The sequence below is a fragment of the Chionomys nivalis genome, chromosome 3, assembly GCF_950005125.1.
Source record: "Chionomys nivalis chromosome 3, mChiNiv1.1, whole genome shotgun sequence".
Taxonomy (NCBI): Eukaryota; Metazoa; Chordata; class Mammalia; order Rodentia; family Cricetidae; genus Chionomys; species Chionomys nivalis.
The window spans coordinates 94,844,435-94,868,405 of NC_080088.1; the positions used below are offsets into that span (position 1 = coordinate 94,844,435).

The following is a 23,971-nucleotide window of genomic DNA, read 5'->3' on the forward strand; positions in this document are numbered from 1 at the left end:
CCTCACTTGCCTATCAGTGCCATCTTCTCTCACTTTGGCCTACACTATCACGTTTAGTGTAACTGCTCAGAGACAGCTAAACTGTCTTCAGCCATCTGTCTCACTTATTTCACTGACTGATCCATCCATCCTTGAGGACCTATACACAAAATATCTGAGGGTATGGAGGCACTTAAATAGGGGGCCACAGTGTCCGGAAGCCAAAATAACTAATATCCATCAGCATTACAATCTCAAGTCATACCTGGAAACAGCTAATTTGAACATGTTTATTGAGAGCTTGTATCTATGCCTGGCAGTGTCTCAGGGAAGAAGTACCACATAGAAAACCAAATGTTTAAAAAAAAAACTCCAATGCTGAGGTGAAGTCCCTTATCCAACTCTAACCCTGCGAACAGGCAGAAAGAAGCATAGCACTCTGGTGCATTAGGATGACAGGACTCATGGCTTCTCTATACAAGAACCAATTCAGAAAGAAATGGAGGTTTGAAATACAAGGCCATTTCTCTTTCTTTTAAAGTACTTGGCTGGGGCCCAAAGGAATGCTTCATTTTACTCCTTCCTTCTTGCTCACTCATGGCCTTAAAGCGGGAAGTGGAGAAGGGGAGGGGGCCAAAGGTCCATCAGAAATCCTGAAATGAAAAGGAGAATGGAAAACATGGAGTCATGAGAAGAGACCAAATAGTAAACAGAAGGCTGCTGTTCTAGTTCCCCACGAGAGTTCCCAAAGACCACATAGAGGAGCCCACGGGTTCTGATCTTTCCATCTATTAGATGAACACACAGCTGAGCACCATCATTTCCAAGGACACACACACTAGCTCTGGAATGCTCACCTCCACATTCAGCTCTGTAGTATCTAACAGGTCCAGCCCATGCTCACTGGGAGAAGAAGGGCTACGAAGTAGCTAGAGCAAACAGAGCCAAAAGTTAGAAAGGTTGTTCTAAATTCTACCCACCAACAGAAACACAGTTCCTTCTGAAGTCTCAAGGGATAAATTATAGAACCGACCCTTCTCTTGGCCTGCTGGTTGAATCCTTCCCAAGCATTCAGCTATGAAGCTAGAGAATAGAATTGTCCTAGCATTCTAGCCGTGTTATTTGAACAGAGATATGAAGGTGTTGTTTAGATTTTCCTCTGAGAACAAAGTCTCCATTCTCTCCCCTCCACAGAGAAGACAATAAAATAATAGCACACAGTATTAGCTTAGTGTGGACTGGCTATCTAAGGGGGGGCTCTCCTCCCCTCTACCTCCTGTAAGACCTACTTGATATGTATGTTGAAATCTTAACTTTTGGGGCCCACAGAAGAGGTGACCTTTGGAATATGTTTATGTGAGAGCATGGAGCCCTTAAAATTATGTTAGTGCCTTTACAAGAGGCCAGTGTTTGCTCTTGCCTTCATGAGACAGCCTGCAACTAGCACTGAGCCCTTACCAGAACCCATCTGTGCTTAAAAGAACTCAAGACTTCTAGCTTTCAGAGCTGAAGGAATAAATGTCCACTACTTACAAACCTAGAATCCATGCTTCTCTGAGCTAAGGCACAGACCTTTGCAGTTTATGAGGCAAGGCTTTGTACTCTACACTATGTATAAATACTCCATTTTAAGGATGGAGAAATGAGACTGAGACAAGCAACAGCTAACTTGATACGAAACTAAGGACTCACATTCAGTTGACCTCACTTCAAGCTCTCTGTTTTGCTTACTAGGTCAGATCATCCACCAAAGAAACCAGGTAGGCATGCTTTTTGGTGGTGGCAGGGACCTTGAAATGCCATAGACTTGTGGCAATAAACATGGCTACAGCCACTACCACTACCATGAGGCTGGAACCTCAGAAAGCTAAGGAATGGGCTGGAACCAGCCATCAAAGCCACGGCTTTAATCCTACCCATATTGCTTAGCAAATTAAAGACTCATGTCAAAAAAAGAGAGATACGGTAAAGATAGACTCAAAGACAAAATAAAAAAAACCTCTAAATGGTTTACGGTTTTTAAAAATATATGTAGGCTTGGGAGAAAAAAAGAAAAAAAAAGAGTAGTTGGGTGTGGTGGCACACACCTTTAATCCCAACACTTGGGAGGCAGAGGTAGACAGACCTCTGTGAATTCAAGATGAGGTGGCATACACCTTTAATCCCAGCATTTGGGAGGCAGAGGCAGGCGGGATCTCTATGAGTTAGTTCAAGGACAGCCTGGTCTACAGAGGGAATTCCAGGACAGCCAAAGGTACACAGAGAACCTGTTTCAAAAAGCCAAATATTAAAAGTAAAAATAAAATAGAGGTTAAAATAAAGTCATGTAAAGATGAAAAATACACAGAGAGTCTGGATACTGTATGTTATTATGTTCTCTTTGAATTGTTTGAATGCTGAGGAAAGCTGCCAGAAGATATTTGTTTATAAATGCTGCTAAATTAATCCAAGAAAAGATATGTCACTTTGGAGAAGAGGTTTTGCTTTTGTTTCCACAGAAAATGAGAGGTTGTGGATTCATTCTGAGTTAAGAAAAATCAGATTTGATCAAGGAAGAACACCTGAGAAATCTCCAGTAGGAACAGATGGCCCAGATGTCTGAGTTCTACATCCAGAACAGATTCAAGACTGCTGCCTAAGATGATCAAGACTCACAGGATACTCCAGTCAGGAATTGATCATAATTCGAAATTTTCTTTAGGTTCCCATAAGATTATCAGTGCCCGCAACAAGCAGGAAATAGCCTGGAAAACTATACCCACATCCCCCCAAAAATGGACTATGGATAATAATCAGGAGAAAAGCTAAACAAAGGATATTAGATTCAGATTTCTTGGGTTTTTTTTTTATTTTTATTTTTTAAATGGGAAATGGTATGGGACCATGGTCTGTATTCTGTCAATTATATTTTAAATAAACACTGATTGGCCAGTAGCCAGGCAGGAAGTATAGGCGGGACAACCAGACAGGAAGTAGAGGCGGGTCAATGAGAACAGGAGAATTTTGGGAAGAAGGAAGTCCTAGTCTGCAGTCCTGGCCCAGTTACAGAAGAAGCAAGATGTGACTGCCTCGCTGAAAAAGGTACTGAGCCATGTGGCTAGCATAGACAAGAAGAAAGAAAGAAAGAAAGAAAGAAAGAAAGAAAGAAAGAAAGAAAGAAAGAAAGAAAGAAAGAAAGAAAGAAAGAAAGAAACCAGGTAGTCAGGAAAGAGAAAGGGGAAAGTGGAAGGACAGGGACAGGCAGCCTTGTCAGGAAAGAAGGGTGTGGCTGGGGTGAACTGAGGGATTTGTCTCTGGCTCTAGTCAATTTTTCCAATTACTGGGAAATTCAGTGGCAACAATACTTATCTGGAAACTGTGAAGAAATGTGCTATTCCAAGTCTTTTCTTTTTTTTAAAACATTTATTTATTTGCATGTGTGCATGTACATGTGTATGTGTGAGTGTGTGCACTGTGCATAGGTCACAGGGCAAGGTTTTTTTTTTGTTGTTGTTTTTCAAGACAGGGTTTCTCTGTAGTTTTTGGAGCCTGTCCTGAAACTAGCTCTTGTAGACCAAGCTGGCCTTGAACTCACAAAGATCAGCCTGCCTCTGCATCCCAAGTGCTGGAATTAAAGGTGTGTGCCACCACAGCCCAGCCAAGAGGGCAAGTTCTGGAAGAAATTTTTCTCCTTCTACCACATGGGTTCTGAGAACTGAACTCAAGCCTTCAGGCTTAGTAGGAGGTACTTTATCTGCTAAACTATCTTGCTGGCCTTTGCATTTCTAGCTTCTATTCCTTTCAGTTTTCAAAGCTGGGCCTAGAAGCCACTTTGTAGCTCAGGGTAGTCTTAAACTCACAGTAATCCTCTTGCCTCAGTCTCCCAAGTACTGATATTATAAGTGTGAATGACCAACTCTGGTCATTCCTGGGCTCCTTATTTAAGAAAAGTAAAGTATAAACTAAGTCTGCAACCTTTCCTCCTTCCCTCTATGACTCTTTCAAATAACCTTCAGCAGTTTCAGAAACAAGGGCATCATTGACTGACAACAGGCATCTCAGCCTCTAGTTCTGGAAAAGGGGACTGTTGGGTCCACACCTTGTCTCCACCTTGCCATTCTTCACATGATCCATCCAGAAGTCCTAGCTCTTCTTCCTCATCCTCTTCCATAAGGCTGAGTCTATGGTAGTGGCAAAGAGTACTGGTTTTTAGATGGTCCTTCCATGCCCCCTGAGTGTTTCACAGGCACAGGGAAAGAGGGACTGGCAGTGGTGGAGCAGGAATTAGGACTCTAGTTCCCACTCCTGCTTCTGAGGAGAGCCGCCCTTTACACACTAGAGAGACATGTGAGGAATGTTTTGGGACCAAGACAACCCAGGGAGCACTGGTTAAGGTGAGAAGTCAGAGTGAGTAAATCAACGTGGGAAGGGGGAACCTAACCGGGTCAGTTGTTTGCCCAAACCAGAGCCTGAAGGATCACACTGAATCTGGAAATACTGTGCACTCGACATCTTCAACCTCTGGGTGCCTGAGAGTTGCTGACTGTTGAGAATAAAGCAGGGTCAGTGACAGGGTTTGAGAAAACACAAAGGATAAAAAGAGTAGAGAATAGCATGGAGTGTGGAAGAGACATTTTGCATCTATAAAAACAATGGAAAAGCACACAAAAATCTAGTGTGCTATGGGGGAAAGAACAGAAACACCAAGGTTTCCCTGGTCTCACCTGCAGATCAGCTCTGGTCCTGGACTAGCTTTTTGCCTCTTGCCCACTGGCCTCAGGGACTGTCTTCTCTTTACTGCCGTGGAGGTGAGGGTAGGTTTTGGGTAGCTACTGTTCAGTTGAAGGCTTTCTTCTTGGGATGAGAGCTCTTCTTTCTGAGGCCTACAAGAGCCTACAAAGTAGATACACATATCAAATAGATCAGGAACCTGCCATGGGTTACTTTTTACAAAACCTGTCCAGAATTTCTTAAGGGAAAGTTAAGCAGTAAAGAAATTGAAAAATCGCCAGGCGGTGGTGGTGCACGCCTTTAATCCCAGCACTCAGGAGGCAATGGATCTCTGTGAGTTCGAGGCTAGCCTGGTCTACAAGAGCTAGTTCCAGGACAGGCTCCAAAGCTACAGAGAAACCCTGTCTTGAAAAAAACTAAAAAGAAAAAAGAAATGGAAAATCTATGTAGCCTTATTTTATTCCACTTCAATGAGCAGAGCCATACATAACAATGTACCTGTGTGTGAGTTATGATGAATCATTATGTTTAGCTTCTATTCTAGCAAATACTATCTATCTAGAAAACAAGGTAGAAAGAGAAAAATATTTACTTCACAGAGGGCATAAACATTTGATGATGAATGTGGGAGATGACTGACTCCCTAAAATTAAGCAGTTAGGCCATGAATTCTGAAGTCCTATCCATTCTAGATTAATGGTAATCATTTTGGAACCAGAGGCTTGAACAGGGTTTTCTTAAGACAGAAGACAAAAGGATAATGCTAATGTCATCTTACCAGGCAGGCCCAGTACTTTCTACAGAGGGTAAAGAAGAACGATGCCACCAACTGAGGTGTCCACACCAGAGGCTCTCCTTCCCCGAGAAAACCTCAAGTGGTGATGTGATTTTAAAACATTAGTCAAATGTCTATTACCATTTGCCAGGGATGAGCACTCTACTGACTCTCTTCCTCCTCTGCAACCATGTATGTACACAGAAACCAAAAACCCAAGTCGCCACCATTAACCTATATGAAGGACTAAAGACAGCAGGGAATGTAGCCATAAGTAAATCTTTGTGAACTTGGATTAGTCAATGATTAGTCAGTTAGGCATTACATACAAAAAGTACACGTTGAAAATAAAAATATGTAAGGTATTAGGCAATAGTGGAGAGGGTCCCTGAAACTTAATGACTACCTTAATTGTCATCATAGAAACTTCATCCAGCAACTAACTGATGGAATCAGATACAGAGATCCACAGCTAACCTTGGGCCAAGTTCCCAGAGTCCAATCAAAGGGAGGAAGGAGTGATAATATGAGCAAAGGGGTCATGATCATGATGGGGATACCCACAGAAACAGCTGGCCTAAGCTAGTGGGAGCTCACTGACTCTGGATTGACAATGGGAAAACCTGCATAGGCCCAAACTAGGCCCTCTGAATGTGGGTAACAGTTGTGAGGCTTGGGCAGTCTGTGGTGTCAGTGACAGTGGGACCAGAATTTATCCCTGGTGCTTGAACTGACTTTTTGAAACCCATTCTCTTTAGAGGGACACCTTGCTCGGCCTAGATATAGGAGGAGGGCCTTGGTCCTGACTCCAAGTGATGTGTCAGACTTTGTTGACTCCCCTTGGGAACCCTTAACCTCTCTAAGGAGTGGATGGGGGGTAGGGTGGATGGAAAGTGGCGGGGGGATGGGAGGAGGAGAGGGAAAAGGGACTGAAATTGGTATGTAAAATGAGAAAAGATTGTTTTTTAAAAAATAAAAATTAAAAAAAATAGGTAAGGTAGAATTCATCCTAATTAAGAATATCAACAATGGGGCTGGAGAGATGGCTCAGTGGTTAAGAGCACTGCCTGCTCTTCCAAAGGTCCTGAATTCAATTCCCATCAACCAAATGGTAGCTCACAACCATCTGTAATGAGATCTGGTGCCCTCTTCTGGCCTGCAGGCATACATGCAGACAGAATACTGAGGATACTATACACATAATAAATAAAAAAATCTTAAAAAAAAAAAAAAAAGAGTATCAACAATTCTGGGCATGCCTTTAATCCCAGCACTCAGGAGGCAGAGGCAGGCAGATCTCTGTGAGTTAGAGGCCAGCCTGGTCTAAAAAGAGTTCCAGGACAGCCAGGGCTACACAGAGTAACCCTTCTCAAAACAAAATAAAATAAAAAGAATGCCAAAAAAAGGGAATATTAACAGCATAAAAAGGTAATCCACAGATTTGAGAACATTCTTGTATATCTTTACCTAATAAAGATCTATCTAGAATGTGTAAAGAACCCTCAACAACTCAATAATAAAAAGACAACACAATTTTAAATTCCAGTGCTCAGGAGGTAGAGAGAGGTTTATCTCTGTGAGTTCAAGGCCAGCCTGGTCTACAAAGTAAGTTCTAGGACAGCCAGGCCAACACAGAGAAACCCTGTCTCAGGAAAAAAAAAAGATCCAAGTTCAGTTCATGTGCTCATGCTCACATGCACATACACATACACACACACACACACACACTTTAAACTTAAGATAACATAAAAGTTACCAAAGTGCACACTTTACAAAGATGGCCTAGCCGGGCCGTGGTGGCACATGCCTTTAATCCCAGCACTCGGGAGGCAGAGGCAGGTGAATCTCTGTGAGTTCGAGGCCAGCCTGATCTACAAGAGCTAGTTCCAGGACAGCTAGGGCTGTTACACAGGGAAACCCTGTCTCGAAAAACAAACAAACAAAACAAAACAAAAAAAGATGGTCTTACTTTTATAGTATGTAAATTACATTTCATTAAAACTGATAACAGTTTTAAACTTACATTTTAAAGTGCATGATAGCAAATGCACATTATTATATCAAATTTATTAGAATATTACTTAAGACAATCTTTTAAAAAAGCAAATTAAAAGCATTAGGTAAATGTTAAGAAAGTGGTGATTTGAAAGTTACTTGAGAAATCAGTGTATTGTTTGCTGCCAAGGGAGTAAGTACATCCTAAAAAGACTGCTTGGTTCAATCTTTGGCTTATCATTAGTTTCTATATCATTTTTCCAACTTTGCTATTTTAAGTTGGCTAGATAAATGGATGAAGAAAATGAATGACAGTTGGTGCTTGATGAAATCTTCAACAAAGTCTAAGTTTGAAGGAGACTAAAACCTATCTCTTGTTTAGGCAAAGGCAAGTAGGATATAGTGCAGAACACACTGATGCCTACCTACCCAACCCTGACCCTTACCTTCAACACGCTTCTTCTTGGAGTGGGAGGGTCCCTGAGGGCTGGCCTCTGCTGTGTTCTCTACAGGGTTGAGGGAGTGATAGTAGGTGGTAACTGGACCCCAGGAATGTCTACGTGCCTTGGAGACACGCTGAAGACACTTTTCCAGGTAGGATAGTCTAAGAAGGGATGGTACAGAGAATAAATGAACTGAGCCCTGCCCAGATTCTTCTGTAAATCCACATCTCTACTCAACCACTAACTTACAATAACTGCTTGTCCTGATGGAAGAGGCGGGGGGAGAACTCTGAAAGGAGCTCCAGGAATGCAAGATTTGGCGGCTCACGAGAAGAGTCAGCAGGAGGAAGCTCAGACAATGAGAACTTGATGCCTTCCCTTGATTGGGTAGAATTACTTCAGTTGGAGTCTGGAACATCCTAACCAAGTATGCCATCACCACACCTTTGCTGCCCAGGCCACACTCACCACCAGCCTGCCTGCTGCTTCTGCACATGGTTACTCTCCCCACGAAGACCTGATCACCTGCCCTCCCAGTGCCCAACCTCCAACTAGCACTTCCTCACTTGTGCAGCATGACCACAAGGTCTCGGTTGTGAAGCTGCTGGGGTCCAAAGCTCAAGGCAAATCTCCGGGCCAGGTCCCTCATCTCGATGAAGGCAGGCAGTTCCGTCAGGCCCTGGGGCCCCTGCTCCTGCATCAGTTCTGTGTACAGCTGTGTTCAGGAGACAAGGCACATTTGAAAAAGGTGACAAGGAGTTCTAGAAAAGCACTCTCTTCTCTACTCAAGACTCCACAAGGCTAACTTTCCTCCCTAGATATATCCACACCTGATCCCCTACAGCAGAGCAAATCAGCCCTGCTCTGTGGTGAGGGTTTTTAAAATATGCTCCTGAGGATCAAACTCAGCCTTACACTTGACGGGTAAGCACTTTACCACTGAGCACCACCCTCAGCATTCTACCTCTGCGGTGATGAGTAAAAATGTCATGGCTCAGCAGGTGTTTGCTACCAAGGTTGACAACCTGAATTCAATCCCCAGAATCCACATGGTAGAAGGAGAGAACTAATTTCCACATTTTCCTCTGATCTCCACACTGAAAACTGCTTCCCTCCCACCACAGCAACACACATAAAATAAATTTTTAAAAATTAAAAGTCTGTAATAAATAAAGGAGGTTGTAAGAAAACAGACTAAAAAGTAATCAAGAATTCCCTAGAGGCTAGAGAGCTGGCTCAGTGGCTGAGAGCATTTGCTGCTCTTCAGAGCACCTGGATTCAATTCTTAGCACCCACATGGTGGCCTGTAACCATCTATAATTCCAGTCCCAGGGGATCTGACTCCCTCTTCTGGCTCCACAGGCACAAGATGTACAGACAATCACACAGGTAAAACACCTACTTACATAAAAATAAACAATAATTGTTTTTGAAAATTCCCTATCACTTTAGAATGGGTGTTAATAACTGATTTCTATGGAGCTTGGGGAAGGAGGAAACTGACTGGTGAGTTAGATTAGGGTTTCTGGTGATTTAAATAAGAACGGCCCCCATGAGCTCATATATTTGAATGCTTAGTCACCAGGGATTAGAAAAAATAGGTGGTGAAGCCTTGCTAGAGGATTAGACTAATTAAAAGGATTCATAGGTGTGGTCTTGCTGGAGAAAGTGTATCACCGGGGTGGGCTCTAAGGTTTCAAAGGCCAAGCCAAGCCCAGTGTTACCCTCTTTCTGCCCTAAGAATCAGAATGTAGCTTTTAGCTATTGCTCCAGTGACTGCCTGCATGCCACCATGCTCCCTGCCAAGATGATAAAGGATTAAAACCTCTGAAACTGCAAACAAGGCCCCACTTAAAAATACTTTATAAGAGTTGCCTTGGTCATGGTTTCTCTTCACAGCAATAAAACAATGAGTAAGACAGGGTGAAACCTGTCACAAGAAATGAGTAAAGAAAGTTTCTGTCCTTAAAGATCTTGCAGGATCATCCCTAAGATGCTGGGGCCGGACAATGAGGTGGGAATCTAGGAAGAGCATGCCATATTTGTGAAGTGTCCAGAAAAGATCACCTGCTTTAGGCTCAGGAGCAGGATCCGAGAACACTGACATCGGTCAATTTGTCTTGCTCGAGTTAATGTTTCCTTAATAATGTCACCATAGTCTTCATAGAACTAAGGGAGAGGAGGTAAAGAAGTTAACATTAACTACAGGGGAAAAAAAATCTCTTTGGTTTCTTCATTCACATCCCTAATCACAATTGCTTCCCAAAAAGCCGTAAGTAGGAAAACAGTAATATGAGCATAAGTAACTCAGATGAAACCTCTTCTCTAATAGTGCAGTGTCCAAAAGAAACCAAACTTAATGGGAGAAAAAAAAACTAAGGGCAGAAACTGGTTGAACCCAATGATTGGAGAAAAGGAGTGGAGCACCAGTACCTACCCTGAGACAACACTAGTTCCCACACATCCCTCCCACCAGTCTAGAGTTCTGAGAAACAAGAGTTTCTGTGCTGCTCATTGCTTTGCCCTTAGTACCTGGCATGTCTGAGGTTCAGCAGACAGAGAGGGATACAATGGCAGGTTGAGGAAATGGAGCTAGTTATACACATACGTTATCTTGTGAGGTCTGACTTTCCCCACTGTTTTCTTTCTCTAATACCCATCCTGTGGATTTGGTTTAAAGCAGGAAAACAGATTTCTTAATTGGAAAAATAAGTTATTTCCCAGTCACTAGCTTTCTCTACGTAAGTATTCACCCCATATCTCTTTTCTCTGTCCTTTTCCTGAACCCTACTGCTGTTCTCTCCTACTTCTCTTTTAAGCCTGATACTCTCAGACTGTCCTCAACCACTGACTCATTTCCCTCCTTAGATGCTGCAGTGTTACCTTGCTATAGTGTTTGAAAACGTCTGAGGCTGCGTCTAGCTCTAGTACCCCATAGAGCAGTAGTTTGCAAAACCCGGCAAGCAGACGGCGCCGCTGGTGCAGGAGCTCTATCTGGACATGATCTTCTTGGGACTGACCTGTGCAGCAAAAATAAAACCAGCCACAGGTTTAGGCTTCCCACCCAAGATACTGTCGCCAGGCTCAGCCCCAAACCCTTCCTGAGCTCTGGGCCCAGAGTTCTTGTACCACTGCCCAGTTCTCCAGGCTGGAGAAAGACGTGATCCATGAGGAAACTGGCTAGTTCCGACTGGAGAGTAGCTTCCGGAAAAAAGACAAGGGGCCTAAGGAAATCTCGTCCCCCTGAAATCATCTGAGGGCTGAAGATGAGAAGCAAGTCACTCAGTAAGACAAAAGCCTGTTGGGGAGAGAGAAAAAGAAAGAATGATTACAAAAACCAGAATATTTACAAAGACTATAGTTGTATAGCCCATTTCTGTGGCGAACAGTCTCCTCAAACTGCAGGACACACATGCTCACCTGCTCCTGAATCTCTGGGTCTACATCTGAGAGGCAGCTCTGGCAAAGTTCACAAAAGGCTACCATTCTTTTCTTCAAACTCATCAGCTGCTTCTGTAAAAAGAGCAGATTAATTTACAGAGGAATGAAGGCTTAGGCTCCTCCATTCCCACTCTCCTCCTCAAACCCACACTCACTTGGGAAGTAGACTCTGAAATGTGGGTTACCATCCATAGAATGGAAAAATATACAAGACTCAAGGCTGGCAAAACCACCTGTAACACAAAATGTTAGATCAGGTGGCTAGAGAGCAAGAGTGAGGCGTGTCAACAGCATAACCAGTAAAAAGAGAGAAGCTGGAGTGAGGTGGTGCATGCCTTTAATCCTAACACTTAGAAGGCAGGGTCAGGAGGATCTCTGTGAGTCTGAGCCCACCCTGGTCAACAAAGCAAATTCTACAACAAACAAGGCTACCCAGAGATACCCTGTCTCAAAGAAACAAAACAGTAACAAACCTCATGCCAAAAAGAAAAGACAGACCCAGGAAACAGAATTCCTTTCTGATGGTAAAAGGATTATTTTGGGCAATGTCTAGAGGCTTCTAGCCTAGACAGAAATGTCCCATCTTTCTGGTTTATTCAGTCTCCTAGAATTCCTCAACATTCTCCTTGGCTCCCAGGAACCCCAAGAGAAAGGCCATTTCCAGGCACTGAAGCCCCCAGTCCACCTCAGAGAAGAACAGAAATGATAACCTGCCCAACCTTCCTCCCTAGAGCACTGCACACCCAAGACTGGGACCACCTAGGCAAAGTGGCCTCCAGGACACAAGTTCTGAGAGTCATCTGCCCTGTCTCTGTGTGTCCAGCCCATCACCTGCCTGGTGAGGAACTTCTCCTGTGTCCACAGCTTTCTGGAGGAGTCGAGAACATGGTTCAGAGATATCCCAGCGAGTCAAGTCATGAGCACTGTAAGGAGACAGAAGGGAAGGTTATATTGGGACACATCCAAGGCAATCAACACTAGAAGAAAGGGAAGGGGGCAGGAGAGATGCTCACTTGTAAAACGCAGAGAGACGCTTCAGAGTGGCTGTCAGACTGTACACCTCATCCTCATCTAGGAAGGATGACTAAGGAACAAAGACGCTCACAGCAAAGTTTCTCAAAACCTCGTCATTAATCCTGGCCCTCTCTTACCCTCCCTGGGATTCCCTGCATTTTTTAATGCTTTATAAGTAAAACATTAAAAAAATTTTTCAAGAGATGGAATACATCCCATATCACTGGGATCCCATACAACCCTCAAGGTCAAGCGATTGCCAAAAGACATCACCAATATCTCAAAGAGGGCCTTATAAAACAAAAAAGGGGAGAAGTCTCCCCCCCATCTACAACTGTAAAAGGCATTATTAACCATCAATATTTTAAATTTAGCACCACCTGCATTAGGTCATCAAGCTCCTGCTGGAATCTATCTGCAAGAAGATCCACTAGCTGGCTTCGGGCAAAGTCCACTCTGCTGAAGAAGGTGAACTCTGGCTTACACAGCAGATAGAGGCCACGTGCTGCAGCCTCAAGCACCTCAGGCTCCACATGCTTCACCACCACCTCCTGGAGTTGTTGCAGAAGCAGCTCCAAGTGCTAAAAGGGAGACAAGATAGGGTGGAGTATAGGCTGAAGAGTGACACAGGAGGATGAAAGGAGTGATGTTTAGGGATAAGATATGTATGTGTGTGTGTGTGTGTGTGTGTGTGTGTGTGTGTGTGTGTGTATGTATATGTATATATGTGGGCCGATAAGACGATAAGATTCTTCCTGAACCTTACATAAACAAACCAACCAACCACTGGAAGAACCCTTAACTTAAGCAGGGAAGTAGAAAGGTCTAGGAAATGAGCTGCCGCCTCACCTTCTCCAAGCGCTGAGTGCAATAAATGCTGAGGTCAAAGTAACTAAGCAGTCGGAGCAGGGGAGCAACATTCTCTGCATCTGCTGAGAACTGTAGTAGAGAGTGTGTCTTGTTAATTAAGGAACAAGGGGCAAATCCTTCCACCATCCTACCTTGGGGTCGGTCCCTCACCCACTTATACCCCAAACTGTATGAGAGGCTCTCTTACCTTGGCCAGGAGCTGGGGTAAGAGGGGGATGAGGTGCTCAGCCAGCTTCACCTTGTCATAAGCTTGAAGTTTGCGTTCTTTGGCAGTCAGACCCTGATTTTAGTAATTGGAAGTGGGAAACTGTGAAGAAACACTGGGTACAGAGGGTAAGTGTATCTGTACACACTTCTGTTCCATGAACTTTCCATCTGAGGAGGAAAACTCAGCATATCCCTTCAGATATATTTTTTTTTAATCTGGAGATGGGATTCTTAGAGGGAAAGAAGGAGGGCCTGGGCCCTAACCCAGAAAGTAGAGGTAAAGAGGACCACTAGCCATCTGGCTCCAATATTACTGACCAGTTACAACCCACCACTCATGCCTACCTTCTTCCCTGTGATGCGCCCCACTGGTGGGTGACCCTCCGCAGCTTGCCGAGCACTGGACACAAGGATTTCTATCAGCATTCTCTCTTGCATATCACCCAGATCTGTGATAGAAAGAGGATCAAAAATAAAACCACAGATTAGCCATTCTCCATCTCCATATTCCCTCCCCAGGACACCTCTGTTGCTTTTTCCAAGTCAGGCAAAAACAAAACAAAACCCCAAACCTCTCAGTTTCACACTAGAAAATTCAAGATACCCAACCCCCAGCTACCATGTGGCACGCACTCTGGTCCTTTCGCAGTAGCAGGCTTGTCAGACTCTCCCAGTCCTTCAGATAAGACTGTGCACAGTCCCATAAGCTATCTACCAAGTAAGCAGCATGGTTGTGATGCTGTGAAAGAAAGTTCCTAGTAAGTTATCCACTGACACCACATCAAATTGTTCCAACAAGTGGCTATTGGTAAGCAGGACCCTCCTACCCAATGCCTAACTTGTCTGCTACTTATAGGTCTTAGGCGTAACATTCCCTTCCTACATTACCTCACTCTCCATAAAGAAGGCCAGTAGAAGGTGAATGAAAGTTCTCTGTGTTTGTGAACTCCGGCGTCGCTCCCTGCCACCCACTGCTTTTGCCTCACACTCAGGATAGAAGATCCTGGCAGGATAGATATGGAAAGAATATAGCATGGGAGGAAGTGAGGACAAATGGACAAGTGGAGAGACAAGGAAATTCTATCGGTCTAAAAGAGGAAAGGGACAAGAGAGACTTCAAGTCCCTAGGTAGAGCAGAGAGGTGGGAGGGGGGCCAGGAAGGCAGGCAGAGGATAGTATGACAAACACACACCACTCACTTCCAGTACACAAACTCCCCTGCAGAAGAGGCCATAGCACGATTAGAAATGTACACAATGGAGTAGATTTTCTCACAGTCTGCATTGGTCAGTACTCCCTCCATGTTCCTTCAAGAGAAAAAAAGAAACTGTGTGTGTGAGAAAGTTCTCTCGTACAGCCAAGGGTGGAACAAAACAAGGCAATACGTACAAGGACATGACTCATAGAAAATGTTTAAATGAAGAGAAGAGTTAAAGATAGGGAAGTACCCTTCTATCCTACAACTCAGGAAGTCCTCTGTCTTCCATTCTGCACACAAAGAAGGCTGATTGTGATAGGTCAGGGACAGAGCCCTGGAGGGGCTTGTTTGAGGCTACAAAGGCAAGTCTGTGAGGTTGCCTCCCCACTTCCCACAACTCACTTCAGTATAAGGGTCAGCAACCTGATGGCCTCCACTGCCACTTCACACTCTTTGTCCATGACCATGGAAACCATCCGGTCCTGTGCAAAGAACATTATCCAATCTCTCTCACCCATTCCGAAACATCACAATCTCTATTTGAAACTCCTAACACAAAAGGAGCAGGAACTCTATTCAGAATAGCTATCAGCTTGCTAGAGAAACTGGTGAAAGACCTGGGGTGAGGAAATGGGAACCACATCACAGAGCCAAACCTGGGAATGCTGTCCCCATCTTACCTTGAAACGGTTGGTAAAGAGCTCCATGCGTGTGCTCAGCTCCTGGTTGCTGTACAGCCCTTCCAGAGCCTTCACACACTTTAGGCGGACTTCCTTGTGCTGTTGAGGAAGGAGACAGGAAAAGGGAAACATGACTGACCAAGGATCCCTACAGAGCCCCCATGTGCCCCTTCACTATTCTTCATTCTGGGCATGAGTGATCTCTACACTGAGGACTCTTGGATGTAAGAAACAGTAAAGAGTTGACGTCTCACTGAAAACAGAAAAGGCTCATAGAAGCACTAGACAACCACAGTGAAAAGAATCCCCTTGACTGGCACTCTGGCATTTGTGCTACCATAACCAATTCGCTATTTCATAGGGAATATTTTCTTCTTCCATGACATATAAGGTTTCAAAGGTGTTCTGACTCGTGAATGCTTTTCTCCTTTCTGCTTTATCCTACCCTCCTCAGCACTGCAGTAATCTCAAGGTTCAATGCCTTGATTGGGAGATCACTGTGAAATGATCTCACTAAGTGAAATGTCTCAGGACAGGTTAGAAGGAGCGGGTAACGGGGAGGCTGACTTAACCTGACCTTATCATGCAGGGTCCAGCCAATGTATTTTAGGTAGCTGTCGTTAAGAAAGGAGGTGCTGTAGCTTTGCATCCAATACCCAATCTCCTCGATGCAGATAGCACGGATCTCAGGAAGGACATCCCTAGACAAAGAGACAAACTGACATATTACCTTATCTCAAAAGTTACCTTTTGGCCTACCACATAGCACTCTCAAAGAAGTTATGTTTGTGACAAAACACAGGTACTAGGCCTTTCATTTCCTCATTCCAACGTAAACACACGAAATACGTGAAATTAAATGCTTCTTTCTATAATCAGCATTTGAGATAGTTTAACCTTGTACAACTACATCTCTATACTCCTTTAAAAGCCAATTCTGAAAGTTCACTTAAGTGTTGGCTAAAATTCACCATTTTTTCAATTTTATTTCAAGAAATTATTAAAGTTCTGGAGAATCAGAAGTTGAAATCTAGACAAACGTGAGACACTACTACAAATACTCTAATTCTAAAACAAGTAAAATTTAATACTATCAGTTCTTCAAACACTATGAATCTCCCCTAGCCTCAGCATAGTGAAATCACATGTTAGGCTAAGAAAAGGCTTGCTGAGCGAGACATGCCTCAGTATAGGAACCTTTCAGGTCTCTGCCCTTGTGTGCTCAAGTCTCCAACTCCAGAAAGACAGAGACAGGGCCAGGACTTGGGCAAGGTCAAGAGGAGGAAAATACTCAGTGATTATCTTGATTTCTGGATTTCCTTACCAGAACTCACAAAATCCTTTGCAGATAGGGATAAACAAGATCTTAGCTAATTCATCGTATCTGTCAGTTTCCACTCCAGCTGCAATATCCTGGAACTAACTAAATAACTCAACACTGGAAAGGGCCTTGTCATTCCCCATGCTACCACCAAGGACAGCAGTTTCAGTAAGAGCCTGTAACTGACTCACCTGTACCGATGGACAAAAATACCTCTGAAGATAGCATTCATCATCCCCTCTATCTCTTCTTGATTCTCTTGGAACTGGAGGAAGGAACAAGGTCAGTCTATCCTTCTTGTACCTCAACAATATAGCATCACAGTTATAGAAAATCCAACATCTACCCAGTTACTATTATTGAAGGACAGAGTATGAACCATCAGGTATTCTATATTCCCTCCTAGTTACAGAAGAGGCAGTGAAATCTAATGCCTCAAAAATTGCTTTGTGTTTGATATATAATAATAATAATAATAACAACAACAATAATGTTCCTGGGGACTGGAGAGATGATTCAACGGTTAGGAATACATATTGGAAAAAAAAAAAGAATACATACTGCTTTTCCAGAGCACCCAAGTTCAAGTTCCCAGCACCCATATCAGATTGCTCAAAATTACCTGTAATTCCAGCTCCAAAGGATCCTACATCCTCTTCTGGACACCTTTGTACTCATATAATATAGATACAGACACACATAAACTGGACTTAATGAATGAAAAAAATTAGGAGGACACAAAGTTGGATGTATAGAGGAGTTGGGTGGTGGAATTGGGGAAAGGTAAATATGATCAGAATGCACTGTACAAAAGTCTCAAAAAACAAGAGTATTTTTAAATTAATATATATATTTTTAAAAGTTTTGGTTGTCATGACTGGGCTGGGTATCAAAGTACTACTGGATTCTGATAGACAGAGGGAAGGAAACAGTGCTAAACAACATACAAGGCCAGGACAGTCTCCCAGTGTCAATAATGCCACCACTACTGAGAAACCCTGGACTAGATGAACTAGATAAAAGGAGAAAACATCTCTGAAACAACTAATCCCATTTCTTCATTACACTGATATATTAGGGAAAATCTGAGGAAGCAGACATTCTGTGCAACAATTAAAAGAGGAAGCCAGGTGTTAGTGCATACCTCTAATCCTAGTAGGAGGAAACCTGAAGAGGAGTTTGAGGTCAGCCTAGGCTACATGTTTATGTAGCCTATCACAAAGGAAGAGAATATTAAAATAGGCTCCAGAAACACCACCATCAAATATCTTTACTTAAATCCTGGATGGGATATTTTAAGTCTGGATTAATTAGAACACATGAGAAAAAATGATACTGGGCAACAAAAACATGTTTCATTTAAGAGGGTATACTTCAACCTTTAGGGCTGAAGAACTATTATGTCCATAATTTACTATAAGCTATCAAAACAAATAAGCTAATATAATGAAATACTGTTTATAGAATACAAATATGCATATGGTATTCATTACATTTGTGTTCTATAATGTCTTAAGTTTTTCACATTTCTAAGATCATCAGTACCAAATTTTACAGAAGTCTGTAAAACAGAAATTGAGAAAAGACCACTGGTGACAAGATACACTTGTTTGGAGAGAAGTTTTGACAAAATGGAGCTAAAATACTGTCCCAATCAGTGAAAAATCAGGAAAGTAAGGAAATACTGTAAAGAAAAATGAAAGTATATTACAGAGAAGTGGACTAAAGGGTCGATACACATTCACAAATGGACAGAAGAAAACAGTATGGTAAGGAGACTAAAGTGGGAGAATGACAACTGATGAATAGTCCAGAAAATAAGAAAAGACTCACACTTGTGCAACTCTCCTTTTCATAGAGAATACACACCAAGACTCTCAAGCAGTGCGTAAACTACAGAAAGTATCAAATACCATCCACATAGGTTGAAACATCTTTCTATAAAATTCTTGGAACCAGTAGTGTTCTAACTTTTACAGTTTTTAGATTTTGGAATACTTACATAGACCTTACTCATTGGAAACACAATTTCCAAATCCAAATCTGAAATAAACTCCAAAATGAAAAGAATTTCTGCATGTCATATTGATGCTTAAAAAGCTTTGTGGAGCATTTCAGAATTCATGTTTAGATTATGTTTAGAAATATTTAGATTAAGGATGTTCAAACTGTATTATGTATTTATATGTGTGTATGTACACCTATGAGAAACCACTGGTAAATTACAGAGTAACAAAAATAATGTTGGAATAATGTTATGTGAGCTTTGGTGTCTCTCTTTCTCTCATTTCCTCCCTTCTTTTCTCTCAAAATAGTCATATTGTACACTTTGGGGTTCTTTTTGCTTTTGAGACAGGCCTGGCTGACCTGAAGCTCAGTGAGCTCCTCCTGCCTCTGCCTCCTGAGCGCTAGGATTAAAGGTATATGCCACCATGGCCAACTACTTTGGAGATTTTTGAACCTTTGTTGACTGTGGGAAACTGAAACCACAGAAAAGGTCATATAATGTGGGTCTGCAGATCTAACGTGGGTCTATCACACACAATTTTAAATCCTAGACAGATCTACTAGTACATTTAGTAGGCCTTTAATATCATCCTGATAATGAAAAACAGCAAATGAGAATGAAGTTACACAAAGTTTGCTTCTCAGGCTGAAACAGCTCAGTGACAGTGCCTACCTGGCAGATATAAGGCCTTGGATTCAATTGTCAGTGTCACAGAAAAAGAGAACAAGGAAGACAGACAGACGCACACAATAATAATTATTTCCTTCTCTTTTAGCATAGCAGAGAAGCAACTGTTTTTTATGAGGATTGGGAAAATCATCAATAGATACAGTCAGACATGATATGTCCTACCAACCTCAAGGTGGAGAAGGGTCAGATACTAGCAAGGAGAAGACAGGTATAGCAGCAGGGTTTGACTAAAACACTGCTACTTGAAATTTAATCACTCTAAAAGATTTTCCCAGGGCTTATATATGCCAAAAGTATTACAGTTTTAAAAATGCCTCCTCAAAAGATTCGTGTATACACACACACACAAACACACACACATATAAAAGCTTGGCTGCCTGCTGATAAGACTTTTAAGAGGTGACTGGATCCCAATGGATTAACCCACAGATGAGTCCATAGCTAAATGGACTTATGAGGAGGTAGGACTTAGTTGGACGATGTAGGTCACTAGGGTCATGTCTTTGAAGGAAAGAGCTTATTCCCAGACCCTTCCCTCCCCTCTCTGCTTCTAATATGAGGTGAGTGGCCCACCCCATCATAACCTCTAGGCTCTAATAGTCAGTCTCACCACAGGCACAAAGTCATGGAACCACCTGAACATTGACTGAAACCTCTCAAACTCTGAGCCAGGATAAAACCTTTCCTCTTTGAACTATTTCTCTCAGGTATCTGTCAGAGTGATGAAAAGTCTACCACAAGGAAAACAAAACAAAACTTACTGTGTGGCTAGGTAGCCAATTAGATGATTATCTCATTTAAATTGATTAGAAGGTAGAATTACCCTTGTAATTATTTTTAATTTTTTAATACTTTTCATACAATACATTTTGGTCATATTCTTTCCCTTCTCCCAATTCCTCCCAGTAGGATTATTCTTTTTAAAGAAAAGGAAACTTTTAGTTTAGTTAGGAATAATAAACTTTTAGTTTAGTTAGGAATAATCCTCCCAGTAGGATTATTCTTTTTAAAGAAAAGAAAGTTTTAGAAGTTACATAAGGCCCTCCATAGCAAAAACTATCAGAACAAAATATATTTTCAGGGGTGGCTGGAAGGTATGTGCTCTTTTCATTTCCCAATAATTTGGCCTCCCGTGTCATTTGTTCTTTCTCAGCACCCTATGATAACCTGCACTGCACATTTAACATGAAATTCAAGTTTTACTTGGCATTTAAACACTGCTGATAATGCCTGCAAACCAATGGAAACTGAATGAAAGTGAAATACAGAAAACTAACGTTTCTTCAAATTAAATACCTGTGAGCCTACGTCCCAGAAACAAGAACACACAATGACTTTAGATGGGATGTATTCGAGGAAAACTGTTGCCAGTCCCTATTCTTTATCTGAAAGGCTGCTAGAGGCCTATGTTTACTGAGAGAAGTGATGGAGCCTGATAAGGTCTCAGCTGTAGAAGATAAAAGCTGGAAGGGGTGGGGTGGGGCCAGAAACCTTCCTCACCTCCTTTTGTTTCTCCAGCAGACTCTCCAGTCGCTCCAGTGCTCTCTGCTCTGGACCCTTGTTTCGTTCAGCTTCATACTGACGCTGATTGTTCTCTTTGTGCAGACTCAACTGGAGTGCAACTCTTACTAGAGAAGTCATTAACTTCATGGCTTTGAGTCAGAGGAAACAAGGAAGCCATTGTTCAAACCAGAGGACAGAGCATGAGTGCAAAAGCAAAGGGGGAAAGGATAAAGAAAATAAAAAGCAGGGTGACCCTCAAGTCCTAAGGTTTCCTATCCTGGAGTGGCCCTCCCCTGCAACTTTTCTGACCTTCTTTTATACACCAATCTATTGCCAGGGGTATGCTCTGAGAAGATTTGAAAACTGGGAATCATTATGGTGGTCTACCCCTTTCCTATGTCCACTAGTGGGAAGCAGGAAGGAGCTGTAGGATAAAAGCAACAAGTTCTGGATAACATTGATGCAGGTGAGAAAGAAAACCCAGAACATAGAATAAAAGCATCCTCCACCTCATTAATCTCAGGAGAGCCCACTGAGTTGTACAAGTGCTCACCAGCCAGGGTACTAGTATGACGGAAGGCGCGGACCTGGGAATCTGAGAGGCCAATGAGCAGAGAAATAAGGTCATCCATAGGAAAGCCATCATAGAGGAGGCCGTACTGACACTGATAGACCAATGTCTTCACAAACTCACAGAAGCTTCCCTGGAACTTCTTCCAGGATGGGCCTGGAGCTGTCAGGGGATAGTCCCCTGAGTCCTACAAAAAGGGTTTATGGAAAGAATAGGAAAATTACTAAGTCCAAGAAAGTTCAGGGATTTGAACATCAAAACCCAACAGCACATTGAAATGTAACTCTATATACTTCACTTTACATTATCACTCAATCCCAGAGACATGCCAGCTAATTTCTTTAAGTTCCTTTTATTTTTTTTTTAAAAAAAGATTTAACTCTTCCTTATAGAAGTTATTTCCCAGAATCAGAAATAAAGGGGCAATAAGCCTTGTGTTTTGAAATCAGAATAAGAGGAACAAGATGATTTCAATCAGCTTCTTTCACCTCATTAAACTGTTCTGTTAGGTGCTGGATGATCTCTGAGTTGGACATCATCCTGAACATCTCAGGAGTTACAGTGCCTGGAAATTGAGACAAGAGACATAAAAAGAAAATAATAAGACACAGATACATCTGAGGATGAACTAGAGGAAATATTGAGAAGAGCTTAGGGAGCAATCAGACAACTTGAATCCTTCCTATTCATAAGCCTGTCATATTCATTTGTACATGTGCTTTGAAATAACTTCTGAAAAATGCAAATGAACTATGCAAACAGAAAAAAAAACAAAACAAAAACAAGACTAGGCCAGATGATAAAATTTTTTAAAACAAGTTGATATTCCCTGGCCCAATAAAGTAAACCTTGGCATATGGAGTTTGGGGGCTCCACAGCATCAGATAGAAAACAGTGGCTGAGAAATAAGAATAATAGACTATCTCATCTACAAAGACTAAAAGGCACTAGATGTTTTATGCATATCTGCAAATCCAGCACTCTGGAGGCTGAGGAAAAATATAGGTGAAATGGTTAATAAATAGAAACAAGTATCATGGGATGTACTCACTCATAATTGGTTTCTAGCCATGGATAGGGGCCACTGAGTCTATAATTTGTGATCCTAAAGAAGCTAAACAAGAGGGTAAACCCAAGGAAAAACACATAGATATCCTCCCAGCTATGGGAAATAGACATGATTGATGGGCAAAAAATTGAAATCTTGGGGGTGGGGTGGGATGGGGATGAGGGGTGATGGGGAGAGAAAAGTGTGAAGGAGAGGATGAGGGGAACTGGGGGAATCGGGGTGATTGGGGTAAAGGAAGGTTGGATAGGGGAGCAGGGAAACTCATACCTTAGTTAAGGGAGCCACCTAAGGGTTGGCAAGAGACTTGAACTTGGAATGGCTACCAGATGCCCAGGGCAATGTCCCCAGTTAGTTCATTGGGGCACCTGAGGATAGGGAACCTGAAATGAACCTATCCTATAATCATACTGATGAATATCTTGCATATCGCCATAGAACCTTCATCTAGCGATGGATGGAGATAGAGACAGAGACCCACACTGGAGCACCGGACTGAGCTCCCAAGGTTATAATGAGGAGCAAAAGGAGAGAGAACATGAACAAGGAAGTCAGGACCATGAGGGGTGCACCCAACCACTGAGACAGTGGGGCCGATCTATTGGGAGCTCACCAAGGCCAGCTGGACTGCTACTGAAAAAACATGGGATAAGACCGGACTCTCTGAATGTGGCGGTCAACGAGAGCTGATGAGAGGCCAAGGAGAATGGCACGGGAACTTTCATCTGGCGATGGATCGAGAGAGAGAGACAGAGACCCAATTTGGAGCAAGGTCTGAGCTCTTAAGGTCCAAATGAGGAGCAGAAGGAGGGAGAACATGAGCAAGGAAATCAGGACCACGAGGCGTGCACCCACACACTGTGACAGTGGAACTGATCTATTGGGAGCTCTCCAAGGCCAGCTGGACTGGGACTGAATAAGCATGGGTTGAACCTGGACTCTCTGAACATGGCGGACAATGAAGGCTGATGAGAAGCCAAGGACAATGGCACTAGGTTTCGATCCTAATACATGAACTGGCTTTGTGGGAGCTTAGCCTGTTTGGATGCTCACCTTCCTGGACCTAGATAGAAGTGGGAGGACCTTGGTCTTCCTGTAGGGCAGGGAATTTGGACTGCTCTTCAGTATCGAGAGGGAGGGGGAATAGACTGGGGGGAGGAGAAGAGGAGTGGGGATAGGGGGAGGGGACTGGGGGGAGTGGGCAATATGTGGGAGGAGGGGGAGGGAAATGGGAAACGGGGAGCAGTTGGAAATTTTAATTAAAAAAGAATAAAAAAATGAAAAAAAAGAAGAAAAAAAAAGAAGAAAAAAAAAGAAACAAGTAATAGATTGACTCATATACAAAGACTGAATGTACTAGATGCCATGTGCACACCCGTAATTCCAATATTCAGAAGATTGAGTGGGGCAGGAAGATTGCCAGGATCAAGACCAGTCTGGTATACACAGTGAAACCCTAGCTCAAAAACTCAAAACAAAAAAGCCTCCATGGGCATGACA

General features: G+C 42.7%; 1 protein-coding gene across 1 annotated transcript in view; it reads right to left on the minus strand.

The window, feature by feature from the left end:
- Window positions 1–623: 623 nt before the first annotated feature.
- Stag3 (STAG3 cohesin complex component) overlaps window positions 624–23,971 on the minus strand; it is a 32,048-nt gene continuing 8,700 nt past the window's right edge. Inside the window, exons 6-34 of the mRNA XM_057764718.1 lie at window positions 21,894–21,970; window positions 21,388–21,592; window positions 20,832–20,983; window positions 16,825–16,898; window positions 15,890–16,013; window positions 15,313–15,411; window positions 15,035–15,114; window positions 14,634–14,741; window positions 14,323–14,437; window positions 14,068–14,173; window positions 13,780–13,883; window positions 13,415–13,507; window positions 13,207–13,296; window positions 12,738–12,938; window positions 12,357–12,427; window positions 12,179–12,266; window positions 11,499–11,576; window positions 11,323–11,415; window positions 11,032–11,200; window positions 10,786–10,922; window positions 9,970–10,071; window positions 8,469–8,617; window positions 8,152–8,280; window positions 7,906–8,063; window positions 4,683–4,851; window positions 4,400–4,501; window positions 4,058–4,139; window positions 837–908; window positions 624–632 (exon numbers count right to left, since the gene is read on the minus strand). Coding sequence (XP_057620701.1) covers window positions 624–632; window positions 837–908; window positions 4,058–4,139; window positions 4,400–4,501; window positions 4,683–4,851; window positions 7,906–8,063; window positions 8,152–8,280; window positions 8,469–8,617; window positions 9,970–10,071; window positions 10,786–10,922; window positions 11,032–11,200; window positions 11,323–11,415; window positions 11,499–11,576; window positions 12,179–12,266; window positions 12,357–12,427; window positions 12,738–12,938; window positions 13,207–13,296; window positions 13,415–13,507; window positions 13,780–13,883; window positions 14,068–14,173; window positions 14,323–14,437; window positions 14,634–14,741; window positions 15,035–15,114; window positions 15,313–15,411; window positions 15,890–16,013; window positions 16,825–16,898; window positions 20,832–20,983; window positions 21,388–21,592; window positions 21,894–21,970 — 3,236 coding nt within the window. The remainder of the gene's footprint in view (window positions 633–836; window positions 909–4,057; window positions 4,140–4,399; window positions 4,502–4,682; window positions 4,852–7,905; window positions 8,064–8,151; window positions 8,281–8,468; window positions 8,618–9,969; window positions 10,072–10,785; window positions 10,923–11,031; window positions 11,201–11,322; window positions 11,416–11,498; window positions 11,577–12,178; window positions 12,267–12,356; window positions 12,428–12,737; window positions 12,939–13,206; window positions 13,297–13,414; window positions 13,508–13,779; window positions 13,884–14,067; window positions 14,174–14,322; window positions 14,438–14,633; window positions 14,742–15,034; window positions 15,115–15,312; window positions 15,412–15,889; window positions 16,014–16,824; window positions 16,899–20,831; window positions 20,984–21,387; window positions 21,593–21,893; window positions 21,971–23,971) is intronic.